The 16,674-nt window shown below is 35.2% G+C and overlaps 1 protein-coding gene across 5 annotated transcripts in view; it reads left to right on the plus strand.

Annotated features, from left to right (window-relative positions):
• Positions 1-16,674, plus strand: part of PPP2R3A (protein phosphatase 2 regulatory subunit B''alpha) — a 196,316-nt gene that overhangs the window by 165,031 nt on the left and 14,611 nt on the right. For all 5 annotated transcript variants that reach the window (XM_072726915.1, XM_072726916.1, XM_072726917.1 and 2 more), the window contains 3 exons: positions 3,638-3,813; positions 4,785-4,903; positions 7,162-7,268. In XM_072726915.1, coding sequence (XP_072583016.1) covers positions 3,638-3,813; positions 4,785-4,903; positions 7,162-7,268 — 402 coding nt within the window. The remainder of the gene's footprint in view (positions 1-3,637; positions 3,814-4,784; positions 4,904-7,161; positions 7,269-16,674) is intronic.

The raw sequence follows: 16,674 nt of genomic DNA on the forward strand, positions 1-16,674 counted from the left end.
AGCTTTGTTGGTTTCCAAAGCTAAATGTTTTAGAGCATCATCTTAAGTTATGGTGCCCAGTGTAAGATTCAGACCCTTCACTCCTTGGAAGATCAGGTTGGCTTTTTTTTCACTTTTTAAAATTTTTTATTTAAATTCAATCAATTAACATATAATGTATTGTTGGTTTCAGAGGTAGAGGTCAGTGATTCATCGGTCTTATATGATATCAAGTGCTCATTATATCACATGACCTCCTTAATGTCCATCACCCAGTTACCCCATCCTCCCACTCCACTCCCCTCTAGCAACCCTGTTTGTTTCCTATGATTAAGAGTCTCTTATGATTTCTTTTCCTGATTTCATCTTTATTTTTTTTTCTTCTTTTCCCCTATGATCTTCTATTCTAAGTTCCACATGAGTGAGATTATATAATTGTCTTTCTCTTATTGACTTATTTCACTAGGCGTAATATCTTCTAGTTCTATCCACACCATTGCAAATGGCAAGATTTTTTTTTTTTGGATGGCTGAGTAGAATTCCAGTGTGTGTGTGTGTGTGTGTGTGTGTGTGTGTGTGTGTATACCACATTGTTATCTATTTATCTATCAAAGGACATCTGGTTTCTTTCTATAGTTTGGCTATTGTGGACATTGCTGCTATAAATATTGGGATGTAGATGCCCCTTTGAATTGCTACATTTTTCTCTTTGGAGTAAATACGCAGTAGTGCAATTGCTGGGTCACAGGTAGCTCTATTTTCAGCTTTTTGAAGTACCACTATACTGTACCAGAGTGGCTGGTACCAGTTTGCGTTCTACCAACAGTGTAAGAGGGTTCCCCTTTCTCCACATCCTCCCCAACATCTGTTGTTTCGACTTGTTCGTTTTAGCCATTGACTGGTGTGAGGTGATACTTCATTGTGGTTTTGATTTGTATTTCCCTGATGCTGAGTGATGTGGAGCATTTTTTCACGTGTCTTTTGGCCATTTGTATGTTTTTAGAGAAATGCCTGTTCATGTCTTCTGTCCATTTCTTGAATGGATTATTTGTTGTTTGGGTGTTGAGTTTGATAAGTTCTTTATAGACTTTGGATACTAGCTCTTTATCTGATATGTCATTTGCAAATATTTCTCCCATTCTATAGGTTGCCTTTTGGTTTTGTCACCTGTTTACTTTGCTGTGCAGAAACTTTTTATCTTGATGATATCCCAGTAGTTCAGGTTTTAAGTTCCTTCCTGGTTGTGGATCATCATGACAGAGATAGGAATATAATGAAATTGTTCTCAATCTGTCCTACCCACATAGATCTGGGGTTTCTCTTGTTTGCCCAATGTGTAGGAGTCATTCAGATAATTTTATGGGTTCTTTTAAGAGGAAATTGCTCCATATATAGCTATCGATTTGGTATGTCTTTGGGAAGAAGTCAGTTCAGGATTTTACATCACCATCTTGAATCAGAGTTCTGAAATTAATATCATGAAGAGGTACCTGCACTCCGATGTTCATTGCTACATTATTCATAGTAGCCAAGATATGGAATCACCCTAAATGTCCCTCGGTGGATAAATGAATAAAGAAAGTGTGATACACACACAAACACACATAAATGGAGTATTATTTTCACCCTTTAAAAAGAAGGAAATCCTGTCATTTGCAATGATGTGGATGAACCTGGAGTACACTGTGCTAAGTGAAATAAGGCAGGCAAATACTGCATGACCTCACTTATATGTAGAATCTAACAATAGTCAGACATAAACAGGCATAGAGTAGAATTTTGGTTAGCAGGAGCTGAGGGGAGAAAGAAATGGGGAAGTGCTAGTCAAAGGGTACAAAATTGCAGTTAGGATGAAACACACAGCATGGTGACTATAATTAATAATACTGTATTGAATATTGGAAATTTGCTAAAAGTAGATTTCAGGTCCTCTCATGCCCCTTCCCCCAAAATGGTAAGTGAGGAGATAATATATTAAGTAGTTTTCATAATTATTTCCTATGCATATTAAATTATCTCATTTTATACCTTAAACACAATTTTTACTTAAAATGTTGAAAAGAAAATTATAAAGAAATTTAGCCACAAAGTATAGAGAAACGAAATTAATTGCAATTATGTATCTTATTTAACCCAATATATCTGAAATGTTATTTGAACATGTAATCAATACAAAAATATTATTTTACTTTTTTTAGTATTAAGTCTTCAAAGTCTATTGTGTATTTGCACTAAAAGATACTTCAAATTGGACTAGCCACATATAGATAGTGGCTACCATATACTGATCATACAGATGTGAGTAACAGGAGTTCCGTAAAAAGAATGCATAAGAGTAAAAAGAGGCAGGGAAGAAATAAAATAATTTAAGAAATTTTCCAAGAACTAAAGGATACTAGTTTCCAAATTGAGTAGGCTTTCAGAAAGCCCAAGAAAATAGATGAATTAGACCCAGGATATTTCGAAACACCAGGGACCCAGAGAAACCACTATAGGGTTTAAAGAAAACAAACAAACAAAACAGATTATTATAGTCAAAGGATCAGATATCAGCATGGCTTTAGACTTTTCAAAAATAATGGATAGAAGACTGAATGACTGCCTTTGATATACTGAAGGAAAAGCACCACTAAGGTATAATTCTATAACTAGCCAAAATATCAACCAAGTTAGGAGGTGAATAGAAGGTATTTTCAACTATCCAAGATCTCAAAAAATTTACCTGCCATGCTCCCCTTTTCAAGAAGCTACTGAAAGGTGTGTTACACCAAACAAAGAAGTCAACCAAGAATGAGGAAAGTGTGAGATACAAGAAATGAGAGAAAGGTGAGAGAAATCCCTGGGATGAAACTGTGAACCCAACCTAGAGAGCAACCAGTCCAGGTTACAGTAGGTCGGAAGGAAGCAAGAATACTTCACCAAGAAAATCCAGTTGATAGAACCCTGATGCAGGGCAGCCCGGGTGGCTCAGCGGTTTAGCGCCGCCTTCAGCCCAGGGCCTGATCCTGGAGACCCAGGATCGAGTCCCACATCAAGCTCTCTGTATGAAGCCTGCTTCTCCCTCTGCCTGTCTCTGCCTCTCTCTCTGCGTCTCTCATGAATAAATAAATAAAATCTTAAAAAAAAAAAAAAGAACCCTGATGCAACTGATTGTGGATGTAGAAAAGTGGCAGATATGGACATTGAATAGTTGCATAGACACAAATCTAAGCAAATAAGAGATAAAAATAAAAACTTATAAACTCTGAATCTTGAGTAATTTCCATTACGAGGGTCCAGAAGGGCATGTAAGTAAAGTGGAATGAGAGGTAAAAGAGCTAAAACCTCATCTTTCATAGTACAAAATTAATATATAATTCTTGAAACTAAAATGTAAGGAAGGAATAATATAAGCATCTTAACTGAAAGTATAAAAACCAAAATAATCAGGTGTTGAAAGTAGTTGTTTCTGGGGAAGGGAAAATAATAGGAAGAAGAGATCTGCTAGTTTTCCTAACAAATTTTGTAAAACTGTGTTTCTCTAAGTCCCAAGTATATACACATCTAACTTACTTTTTTTTTTTTCTAACTTACTTTAAAAGAAACATGGGCAGTACTAAATCTGGGTAAGTAAAAGACCTTTACCAGGCCATTGGTAATGAGTGTCCTTATCTCCTAGTATTGAGTATTGGTTCCGCTGCATGGATGTGGATGGGGACGGTGTACTCTCCATGTACGAGCTAGAGTACTTCTATGAGGAGCAGTGTGAACGGATGGAAGCCATGGGCATTGAGCCCTTGCCATTCCATGATTTGCTGTGCCAGATGCTTGACTTGGTAAAGCCAGCCACTGAAGGTAAGATTGAGTAACAGTTCATTTGCACTTTTCACCTGTGTAAATAGAGTGGGGTATTTAATCCCAGATTGTCCTAAATTCTTTAATAACTTCCAGAGTCTTCCATACTGACTTCTGAAATACAGAAATATTTACATTTCTTATTTACTATTAGTGTGGAACCAGCAGTTAATGGCAAATCCTATTGAAGAAATTTTTCCAGGGATCCCAGAGTGGCTCAGCAGGTTTAGCACCTACCTTCGGCCCGGGGCATGATCCTGGAGTCCCGGGATCGAGTCCCGTGTTGGGCTCCCTGCATGGAGCCTGCTTCTCCCTCTACCTGTGTCTCTGCCTCTCTCGCTGTCTCTTGAATGAATGAATGAATGAATGAGTGAATAGATAGATAGATAGATAGATAGATAGATAGATAGATGATAGATAGATAGATCTTTAAAAAAAAAGAAAAGAAAAAAAAATTTTCCATAGAGGAACACCTGGGTGGCTCAGTTGGTTAAGCATCCAATTCTTGATTTTGGCTCAGGTCATGATCTCAAGGTTGTGAGATCAAGCCCCACATGGGGCTCCATGCTCAGCAGTGACTCTGCTTGAGATTCTCTCTCTCCTTCTCCCTGTGCCCTGGCCCACCGTAAGTCTTTATAAAGAAAAAAATTTGTCCATAAGAGAAAGCAGATTAACAGTTGTCCAGGGCTTGGGGTAAGGGGAGTTGGGAAAAGTCTGCTTGACAGATGGAGAGTTTCCTTTCGAGGTAAAGAAGTGTTACAGAACTCAATAGTAGTGATGTTTGCACAACATTGTGAATGTACTAAAAGTCACAGAATTGTACATTAAAATGGTGAACTTTATGTCAGTTTCCGCTCAAAAAAAATGGGATCTTGTATAATAAAATAGCATATACATGTATCTTTAAACTTCAGTAAAAGATTTCACTTATCAAAACATTCTTGATATTTACTCAATTTATTTTTACATAGGCAAAATAACACTACGAGATCTGAAGAGATGCAGAATGGCACACATCTTTTATGACACTTTCTTTAATCTGGAAAAATACTTAGACCATGAACAGAGAGATCCCTTTGCGGTCCAGAAGGTACTGGTTTTAACTTCTATTTGAGAGCTGCAGTATCGGGGTTGTATGCTACAGATAAAAATTATTTCTACCTATGAGAATCTTGTATTTTACAGACATAACATTTATAACATCACATACTGAAAAAAGAAAAATGGACCCAGAGCTCATCTTTCCCCCCAGCTAATCTCTAAGTTTAGGTAACCTCCATCTGCCTATCATTGAGTGAACTGTATGGCCTGTGTACTTACATATATATTAGAAAATAGTTTTTGGGATCCCTGGGTGGCGCAGCGGTTTGGCGCCTGCCTTTGGCCCAGGGCGCGATCCTGGAGACCCGGGATCGAATCCCACATCGGGCTCCCGGTGCATGGAGCCTGCTTCTCCCTCTGCCTGTGTCTCTGCCTCTCTCTATCTCTCTCTGTGACTATCATAAATAAATAAAAATTAGAAAATAGTTTTTAAAAGGTTTGAAAAAAATTTGTCCTTCCAAATTAAATATTTATCAATAGGCACATCTTTATTAGAAAGCATATTGGGATTAACTGTACCATTCATTTCCAGAATGACATGTAAATAGCTCTCCCCATCATAACGAAAACCAGACATTCTCATGAAGAACAAACCTCAGATAATATAACACTTTTTCAAGTGTTAATGACTGTTGTGCAGGACTGTCAGTTTGAAAGTCATTCTACACCTGAATAGACACTAACCTGTAGACCCTCAAAAAACCCTGAATATCATATGGTCTGTTCCAAAGAAAAAGGGCAGAATATCAATATTTCTATTCCCTTATTTGAAAAGTAAAAATTATGTTGATAGAAAAGGACTGTTTCCAGTGGTCCTGCAGGAGTACAACTACAGGAAACTTTTGGTCTTTTCTTTTTCTTCCACATGTTGACCTAAACAGTAGTAAGAACACAAAGATCACCTTCCAGAAACAAAGTCTCTGTATCTGATCTTGGAGCATATCAAGGCCCATTGTCACTAACCTAAAGTCAGAATTATGTTTCATTGACTCAAAGGTGCCCATTATTTTATATCCCTTTAAGCAAAGAAAGAAAGAAAGAAAGAAAGAAAGAAGAAAGAAAGAAGAAAAGAAAGAAATTGTAAATCTAAGATGTGTACCAGTTTCAAAGATATTAAAAGGATGGGGTAGGGGTTCTTAAAATTGATTAACTGTCATAACACATTGTATGGTCAATATTTAGGTATTTGCATTCTTCTAGGCATAACTAACCTTACATCCAAGGGCAGTGCTCATTTTAATCATGGAAAAACATTTTACCTGGAATATATAATCCAATATACTGCCCATATTGTAGAAGGAAAAGAAAATGTATAGCCTTTCCCCCCCTTCATTTCTTCTATTTGTGTTATAAATTTTACTTTGTAAGAAGTGAAAGTATATCAAGATTTGTTCTGATATGCAAAGAACATTTTTAGTTAAAGAGCTCAACAGCTGGGTGTTATTCTGTATGTTGGCAAAGTGAACACCAATAAAAAAATAAATTTATAAAAAAAAAAAAAAAAGTGCTCAGTAGGGCAGCCCCGGTGGCCGAGCGGTTTAGCACCGTCTTCAGCCCGGGGTGTGATCCTGGAGACCTGGGATCGAGTCCCGCATCGGGCTCCCTGCATGGAGCCTGCTTCTCCCTCTGCCTGTGTCTCTGCCTCTCTCTCTTTCTCTCTCTCTCTCTCTCATGAATAAATAAATAAAATCTTAAAAAAAAACAAGTGCTAAGTAAATTTCAGACACAGTGTTGAAGAGACATATGGTCAAATAGAGATTTAAAAAAAAGCAAAAAGTAGCAATCAAGCATATACAGTATAGCAGAGAAATTATTTGGGGAAGGGCTGTTTCCAGGAAGATAGCACAGATGACATGACATCTGAGCTGACTTTTACAGAAGCAATAAAAATGTGCCAGAGAAAGGGATGGTATATTTCAGGTGGGCATATGCAAAAACCACAAATCATTCCAGATAGGTGCTGTGCAAAATGCCAGGGAGAAGGCGAGCCAGGGCATGGCCTCTGATTATAATCAGGCAAAAGAATCTGCATCTGAAGAATTAGCTGCCAAGTAGTTCACTATAATTTTTGTGATTGGAGGCACAGAAATCACTTCAGCAGTGTAACTTTAGCACCTCTTTTAATATGTTAAGATGAAACATTTTCAGATAGGTCATCACAAATGTGTATCACTAAAAACAAACAAACAACCTATCTCCAATTGTTTGTCTTTGATTATTTTTGTTTCCTGTCCTCTTTGCAATCAGGATATTGAGAATGAGGGGCCTGAGCCTTCTGACTGGGACAGGTTCGCAGCTGAGGAATATGAGACTCTTGTTGCAGAGGAATCTGCCCAAGCACAGTTCCAGGAAGGGTGAGTGAATTTCCCTGGGTCTTGAAGAACTTTTTAAACAGGGGTAACCATCTCAGAAATATTAAAGCCACCTTAAAAAATCAAACTAGTAATCCTTATAATCAGCTTTAGTTGAATATTTTTCCCAGCAGTCTTCTCTTCCCTTCTTCACTAATTTCCTGAAAACTCTTCTCATTCCCATTTCCTTTCATAAAATTGTACTTTTCACTGGAAGCTAAGATCATTGTGGAGTCATACTACTTTGTTAGGGATGTTAGTAAGTCCCGTAAATACAGGACAAGGCTAAAAGAACTGAAGCTTTTTTAAATAATAAAGATATATTTTTAAAACAAACCTTTACCATACATGGTTTTGTGCATTCAACCCTGAACAAGAAGTTACTTCTACATGGGATTTATAATAGGGCTTACTTTAATTCCATAAAGGGACCATGGTGAGAAATTATCCAAGACTTTCACTGCTTAGAACATTTCAGCAACTTTATAATTTGTTGGCTCTTTTCCATCATCTTCTAGGGATTCCTTCAGCAGTTCCTCTAAGACTCTTAATTAATCCTAATTATTAATGTAATACATTTTTTGAATAGGTAATACATCTGTATGTTTTAGTATTCAAAGAAACCAAAGGATTACATAGTAAAGTTTCCTACTGCCCAGTTTTCCTTCCCAGAAGCAACAATCACTATGATCATTTTATGTACCCTTCCAAAAAAGACTCTCTATCCCACTCTGTCAGATAGATAGATAGATAGATAGATAGATAGATAGATAGATAGGCAGATAGATAGAGAAAGAAGCAAATTCAGGGGTGCCTGGGAGGCTCAGTCATTTAAGCATCCAATTCTTGATCCCAGTTCAGGTGTCAATCTCAGGGTCATGAGTTCAAATCCAGTGTTGGGCTCCACACTGGGTATGGAGCCTACATTTAAAAAAAATAAAAAAGCAAATACACATATACATTGTTACATTACTTTTTTCCCTTACACATATGGTAGCATTCATTGTTTGGTACCTAGTTTTTTCCACACTTGTATGAAAATTCTAGAGATCTGCTGTACAACATAGTGCCTACAGTTTAAAATTTGGTATTGTGCACTTTAAAAGGTTAATAGGATAAATCTCATGTCAAGTCTTCCTACAAAATAAACATACACAAGAAGAGAAGGAAGGTGATGGGTATATTTAGTACCTTGGTTGTGGTATCACAGATGTATGCATATGTCCACATTGATCAAGATGCATTCATTAAATGCATATCATTTTTTGTGTAACAATTACACCTAAAAACAAAGCTTGAGAAAACAGTATGGTAAACCAAAAACATTTGTATTTTATGATTACTAAGGTATAAATGAGGCTTTACAAATATTTTTGGGGCTTTCAGTGCATGAAAAAAATTAATAAAAACAATAAATTGGAGATTATTCCATACAGGTATCTAATGAATGTTCTTCCATACATGTATCTAATGAATGTTCTAAGTTTTTATAGCTGTATAATATTCTAATCTATAGTTATACCATTATGAGAAAAGTTATGCTATTATTAGAAATAAAATGTTCTAATGAATAATCTTATATACATGTCATTTTATACATATATAGGACATATTTCCAGAAGTATAGAAAACAGCATACTTGCAAAAACACACATTAGAGAAACCAACACGAAATAATGCAGACACCCAGAACTAGCAACAGTGGGGAGCCACTTTCACCCCTAGGCCTAAAAGGACAAAGAGATAAAACCATTATCAGAACCCAAAGAGAGTAAGTATATGGGGAGAGTCAGGACTTGTGACCTTCAGTAAGGGAATTTAGTCAAACGATCTCAACCCAGCTGAGAGCTGCTAGAATAAATACCCAATTACACTTTCTTTATATCCCTTCGTATTCTGCTGGTACTTCCCATTAGCTTCCAACAAGAAACCGGAAGATAAGACAACTAACTGATGTGGTCCATCTGGATCAGCCTCCTGGGGCACAAACTAAATGAAGAGTAGATCTAGAAGGATAAAAATGAAATATCCAGTTCAGTACACAATGTCAGGTAGCCCTCCACAGAGATTGTACATCTTACACACCTACCATTAAGTCTTCAATATCTTTTTGGAGAGTATTAAAGAAGCCATTACCAAACCACTTTCTTTAATCTAGAGATTTCCTTAATATTCTTAGCCACAAAACTGAGATCTCATTTTTATCATTGACCCAGAAACCCGTAAAAATCATTTCATCACTCATTATTTTAAGCCTTACTGAATCAGAAAACACAGGTGAGTATATTCACAAGCATGATCTAAATTTTTTGGCATTGAGCATCCATAGTCTACTTATGAAGCAGTATCAATACTGTTAAGAGCATGTATAGATGTTTATAATAAATAGATTGCCTCCAACTTTTCACTGATAGGAGTAATAAAATTATCCTACATATATATAGTACAATTCCATGTAAACATTAAATATCATTTTGTGGATATATATTTCTTGATTACTGTAACAAAAAATATAGAGATGTGGAGAAAGACTTTAAAAGACCAAATAGAATGGAATAGCAGAACAAAAAGAAAATTAGGTATATGTAAGGAAAACAACAGGGATATAAGTTATATGTATTAGACAACAGAGCAAATGGAACCAAAAGATTCCAATAAAGGCTTTTTTAAAAATAAAACAAGACTTGAGGGACCCTTGGGTGGCTTAGCGGTTGGGTGCCTACCAACAGCTCAGGTCATGATCCCGGGATCCAGGATCAAATTCCGCATCAGGCTCCCTGCGAGGAGCCTGCTTCTCCCTCTGCCTATGTCTCTGTGCCTCTCATGAATAAATAAATAAATCTTAAAAAATAAAAATAAAACAAGACTTGAAATCTAGAAAGGTCAGGAGTCACACCATATCCAGAAAATTCTGATAATGATTGATTCTCCATATATATGTTGAATTTGCCAGAATTCAACGACATAAAAGTTTATTTAAGGGGTTTTTTCCTTTTTTTTTTTTTTTTTTTTAAGATTTTACTTATTTGAGAGGGAGAAAGAGTGAGAGCACAAGCAGGGTGTGAGGGACAGAGGGAGAGGCAGACTCCCCACTTGAGCAGGGACTCCAGGATGATGACCTGACCTGAAGACAGACATTTAACCGACTGAGCCACCCAGGTGCCCCATTTTTCCCTTTTTTACAAAATTCAAGTCATCAGACAAGGGGGAAAAAAATCACCCTTGCCTCAGATACCTCCATAGTAAAACTGAATACTGGAAGACCATGAAACAATATATACAACCTTCTCAGAGAAATTATATAATCCCAAATTTTATTTTTTTAAAGATTTTATTTATCTATTTGAGAGAGTGAGTGAGCAAGACCTACAGAGGGAGAACAAGCAGGGGAAACTGCAGAGGGAGAGGGAGAAGCAGGCTCCCTGCCGAGCAGGGAGCCAGACAGAGGCTTGATCCCAGGATCATAACCTGAGCTGAAGGCAGGTACTTAACCGAATGAGCCACCCAGGCACCCCTACAGCCCCAAATTTTATACTAACCCAAGATGACATTCAAGCATGAAAGAACAAATGGTATTTCCAAACACATAAGAACTGAAGGGAATATAGCACCCATGAGCTCTTCTTTAAAAAGGACATAAGCATAAAACCAAGAAACAAACCAAAACAAAATAAAGAGCCCGGAAATGGAGCAACCACTGTGAAAAAGAAATAACAGCATTTGATCCATTCAAATGTAGAAAGAATAGAGATAAGAACATAATAGTCTGGAAAAAATAACAGCTGAAACTGGAATGTAGAGAAGAGGAAGAAATATATGTAAAATATCCTAGAAGTAACAATGTAACTGAAAATGGGAGGTGGAGAGGAGAAAGAAAACGTGTAAATTTCATTGGCAAGGCCTCCATAGATAGCCTTTAAAGCTGTAAGTCAAAATGAGAGTTTAGGAATACTAATTAAAATAAACACTTGAAAAACCAAAGCCAGACTCTAAGTGTACTAATTCAATCAGAAAACATGTACACACAAAATGAAAACACAGACCACAAAGCATAAAGATGACAGAAGTAAAGCAAGTATTTTTAGATCAGTGTATGTAAATGGAATAAACTCACTTATTAAAAGAAAAGGATTCGATTCTGGAAGACAACAAAGGTTGAATTTAAAAAAAAATGAACCCTCATAAAAAGCAGTGCATCTGAAACAAAAACTGCAAAAAGAAATTGGAACTTATTATTTGCAGCCATAGCAAACTATTCCCTGAAAATAGATAAAATACCTTTGTGGGTTTTGTCCATAGACCATCTACAAAATACATACTAGACTACAAACAAAACTACAGTGGACTTCTAAATAGGAACTACAATTTAGAACAGCTTCTCATTTAAGGAGGTAGTCTAAAAATGTACTATTTCAGTCTCTCACACCACTTAAAAATAACTACAGAGTACCACTTAGGAAGAGAAATTTTCAGTGGACTAAAGGAAAACAGATGGGATCAGATTGAAGATTGAAGAGGGAGCCAGAGCTTAGGTTCTATGCAGGAGGACGGAGAAGATAATTGCTACAAATAAAAGCAGCAGCACTTAAGGGTGATATACTCGAATTTGACTGAAACCAAGGGCTAGAGGGAGACCAGAAGAAGCAGCATCCAGGTAGGTCAAACCTTTATATATCTCATCCTATCCTTAAAGGAAAGACAAAAAGCAAGAGTGTGGATCTTGGAGCAGTGAAAGCACATCCACTGAAATATCCACAACCAGCAGCCTGGCCCATCCATCCCTTCATTCTCATTGAAAATACTAGTAACCTCAGATTGCCCCCTCCTAAGCAGCCAATGCAAACAGAAGCAGCAGTTTGTTCCCAACTACACAGAAAAGTGGACAGATATCAAACAGTTACAAATACAAATGAAATACTCAACAAATGGAAGAACTTTCACCCTTGGAAGGAGACTCACTTCAGCAATTAGAACAAGATCTCCAGTTGAGTACATTTACCATTTTTAGAGAGGTAAGAGAATATTGTACTCTTGAAACAAGACTGACCACTTTCTTGGAAGTAAAAAAAAAAAAATTAATGAAAAACACAACCATTGGGCTGAATAATAAAAGGCACAGCTAAAAAGTTTTTGATTTGGGATATTGATTATGATACTGGGGTAAGAAATCCTTGCAGAAACTAGTAGAAATAATAGCCAGATAATTCCCAAAATACTATCTATTTAAGAAAATAAACACACAGGAATCAGCAAATTTCTTCTGGGCAGGTAGTGGGTATTTTAGGTTTTACAGTTCTGTCACAACTATTTAGCTCTGGCATTGTGGTATGACAGTACCCCTAGGTAGTATGTAAGCAAATGAATGGCGGTTTTCCAATAAAATTCTAATACACCATGAGATATAAACTTCCTATCATTTTCACATGTCATAAAATATTATTTTCTTTCAAATTTAAAAGGCAAAACCATTCTTAGTTCACTGGGCTGTAACAAAAAAAGGTGGAGAGAGAGATTTGGCCCACAGACTGTAGTTTGCCAGTCCTGCACTAGAGTGAAATTTCAGAACATGAAAGATAGAAGAACTGAAAATCTACCAGAGACAAAAAACAGATTACCACAAAGTGAACCCCCCAAAAAATGGAGCACTATCGTTCAAATACTACAAAGAAAAATAACTTTGAATCTAGAATTCTATCCCTACTTATATGTGAGGACCTAATAAACACCTTTTCAGACATCCAAAGATGCAAAAAACTTAACTTCCACAGACTATCTCTGAAAGAAGTATTAAGGGATATTCTTCAGCAAGAAGGTAAATGGATTCTAGAGGAAACAGTGGGATGCAAGTAATCAGAGCAACAAAATTAGTAAAATTTATTCTTAGAACTAAATATTGATCACAGACTGTTAGGAGTAAAAGGAGGTTGGGGTAATATACTATGAATCTTTATTAGAGTAGAGAATATTGATGCTGATAATTTATATTTCTATAACAATGACTAGAGTTAAAAGTATGTGTTAAAAATTTAAGCTCAATCACTAAGAGAATTTAAAAAATGGAAAACTTTCTAATCAATTTTTAGAAAAAACAAAGTGGAAAAAATTCAGTAAAGAAAACTCAATCTACTAAGAAGCAGATGTGTTAATCAGCATCCTTTTTTTTTGGTGGCAAGTGACTTAACTTAAACTCAAATTGCCATAAGCAAAAATATATACATAGGCAGGCTTACATAACTGACAAGTCCAGGGGTAGAACTTACTTTAGAGACTCAGACTTTTTCTCTTTCATCTCTTACATAGTGGTTTTTCTTTCATCTTTTCACTTATATCAAGTTATTCATATGTGGCAGCAAGATGATCACCTGATAGCTTCAAGTTCAAATAAAAGAGAAAATCCCTTTCCCCTAAGCTCCAGCAAAAGCCTAGGATTTGTGTCCCCTTTGACTCTAACTGGCTCAGTTTGGGTCCAATCCCTGAACCAGTTCCTAAAGGAGTGAGGCCTAGAACTAGGCTTGTACAGGAATCAGGTCTGTCCAAACCACAGGTTTTCCTAAGGGAAATTAGAAAATATGGCCAAAAAAGAGGGGAATATACTATGCCAATAAAGGGAACAGATGTCCACTATAGTAGACAAAAGAATAGTACAAAATAAATGGCTAAAATAAGTCCAAATATAGTATCAATCACAAAATTCACATTGGATTAAAAATCAAACTGTATACTATTATTTAGATTCATCCCTAAGGGGTAAGAGTCCAATGTAGTAACAAGAGTAGGTCAGTTATGGTAACATTAATGAAACAAGTAGAATTCAAAGCTTTAAAAGAGATGTTTCAGTATTTCAGCAGTTGGCAATGAAAATAAGTTATGAACTTTATGCAGTATATAAAATAAATCTGATAGAAATATAAGGAAAAATTGGCATAAAAAAATTGGCATCTACAGCCATGTAAAAACCAACAAATCAAAGAGGCCAAAAAATAATTATATAGAATTAGTAGGCTTTTATAGAGGTACTCAAAAGTATACCTGGTAGCCAGCAAATACACATGGAACCATGACAGAAGTGCCTATTAATTAAGGCATGAAGGAAATTGCAACTTAAAATGCAGCCTGAAATTAACTAAAAACTAAAACACACCTACCTAGGAAGTTAAAAATAAAGCTAAAAAAATATTAATATATTTCAAAATAACCGCTAAAGCAGAAGTCAAAATACAAATTATAGTCTTTCTAGAACTATGCATAATATTTATTAAAACTTATGGGATCTGGACAAGGGGAAATTTATAGCTTATAGACTAAAATAAATTGATTAGGCTATCCTCTCAAAATGCATGAGGATGACAAAACAGACCCAAGTACATAAAAGGGAGAAATTAAGCCATTTTATTTAAACAAAAATAAATCTGTTAATTTATAAACATATACACACAAAGTGTACTATGTGCCAAGCACTATTCTAAATATAATAATTCACTAGGTGCTCACAAAAACCTTATTTTGTAGATACTGTTATCCCCATTTTACAGATATGAAAACTGAACAACAAAAGGTTAAATAACTTATCAAAACTACCAACATATAAAAGAATACATCACAAGTAAGTGGGTTTTATCCCAAGATTGCTACGGTGGTTTAACTTTGTACAGTCTGCCATTAACAGATTGAAGATGGAAAGAAACAGGAAATATAAATTGATTCTTTGAAGGCATATGATAAAATTTAATACATTTTTTGGTTTGGAAAAAAAATCTTAAAAATTAGCAAACTTAAGCTGAGTACATTGTTAATGATAAAGGTTATGAATCCCACACCCCAGAAATAACCAGCAAAAAATACAATAGGGGAAAAAGTCCCATTCATTAATAATCGAGAAAAAAAGATGACTTGGAAAATATATGTAAAGAAAATACAAACTTTCATCAAAAGATACAATGACTATTTGCCATATTAAGATTAATTTATTAATTTGACATAATCCCCCAGAATATGTTGTGGAACTTGATAATTCTAAAATTCACACAGAACAATAAATATACAAGAATAGCAGTGAGTTTGGAAAAGAAAAGTGTTGTAGGATACAGGGTATGTATATGATAAAGGTAAGTGTCTTGACTGTGTCAAGAAAAGACTATTCAATAAAATGTTATCTCTCTGTAATGAAAAAAGTACATATTAAACTAATGTCTGCATATAAATAAAGACTTAAAAAGCTTAAAAGAAATGGGAGAAATTTATAAGGAAATCATTTATAGATCTGAATATACTTAAAAAGTGACAAATTCTGTATTTACAACCCTAAAAGGCAAATTGGATTGCATCATATGACTAGTAGTGTTCTTTTATAAATCAGATTCTTTAAAATCAATAGTAAGAACATAAATAATGACCACTTCTAAAACAGTAAAGGCAGAAATTTCACCCAGGAAATAAACATGAAAATTCACACACCAATTAAAATGCAATAGCTAAATTATAACAATTTTAAATATATTTAAACATTTAACAGAGCTCCCAAAATACATGAAACAAAAATTGCAAGACAGTTCAACAATGACAGTTGGAGATTTCAACATTCCTCTTTCAGTAACTGATAGAACTAGAAACAATAAGGATACAAAAGACTAGAACAACACAGTATATTATACCAAATAAATCTAGAGAGAAACCCTCCACAAAACAGCAGCAAATCTGCATTTTTTTTTCAAGTGCATGTGAAGCTCCTCTAGGGCAGACCATATGATAAGTGAATAAGATCCAATAAATTCAAATGGATTACAGTAAATAAAGTATGTTGTCTGACATAGTAAAATTAAAGAAGAAATGAATAACTGGAATCTGGGAATCCCATAATATCTGGAAATTAAATACTTCTAAAGACACATGAGTCAAAGAAGAAACCGGGAACTTTATCATTATCATGAAATGAATGAAAATAAAAGAACATATGAAAATGTATGAGGTGCAGTTAAAACAATGTTTAGAGAAGCCTCAGAAAGGTCTAACTCACATCAAATAATATAAACTTCTACCTTAAGAAGCTAGAAAAAAAGAGCAAACCAGATCCAAAATAAGTAGAAATAAGAAAATAAAGATCAGAGTAGAAATCCATGAAACAGAAAATAGGAAAACAAAGAATTCTTGAGACATGAAGTTGGTTCTTTGTAAAGATATTTTTTAAGGTAAATTTTTATCTGGATCAAGAAAAAAAGAGAAGGCATACATTAACAAAATCAAGAATAGAGGAGGCATCACTATAGACACTACAGAACTTCGAATAATTATAAAGAAATATTATGAACTTTGTCCCAATAAATTTCACATCTTAGATGAAATAGGACAATCCTAGAAAGACTCAAATTACCAAAACTGACTCAAGAAGAAATGGAAAATCAGAATAGACTAT

The sequence above is a fragment of the Vulpes vulpes genome, chromosome 11 (assembly GCF_048418805.1).
Source record: "Vulpes vulpes isolate BD-2025 chromosome 11, VulVul3, whole genome shotgun sequence".
Classification (NCBI taxonomy): domain Eukaryota; kingdom Metazoa; phylum Chordata; class Mammalia; order Carnivora; family Canidae; genus Vulpes; species Vulpes vulpes.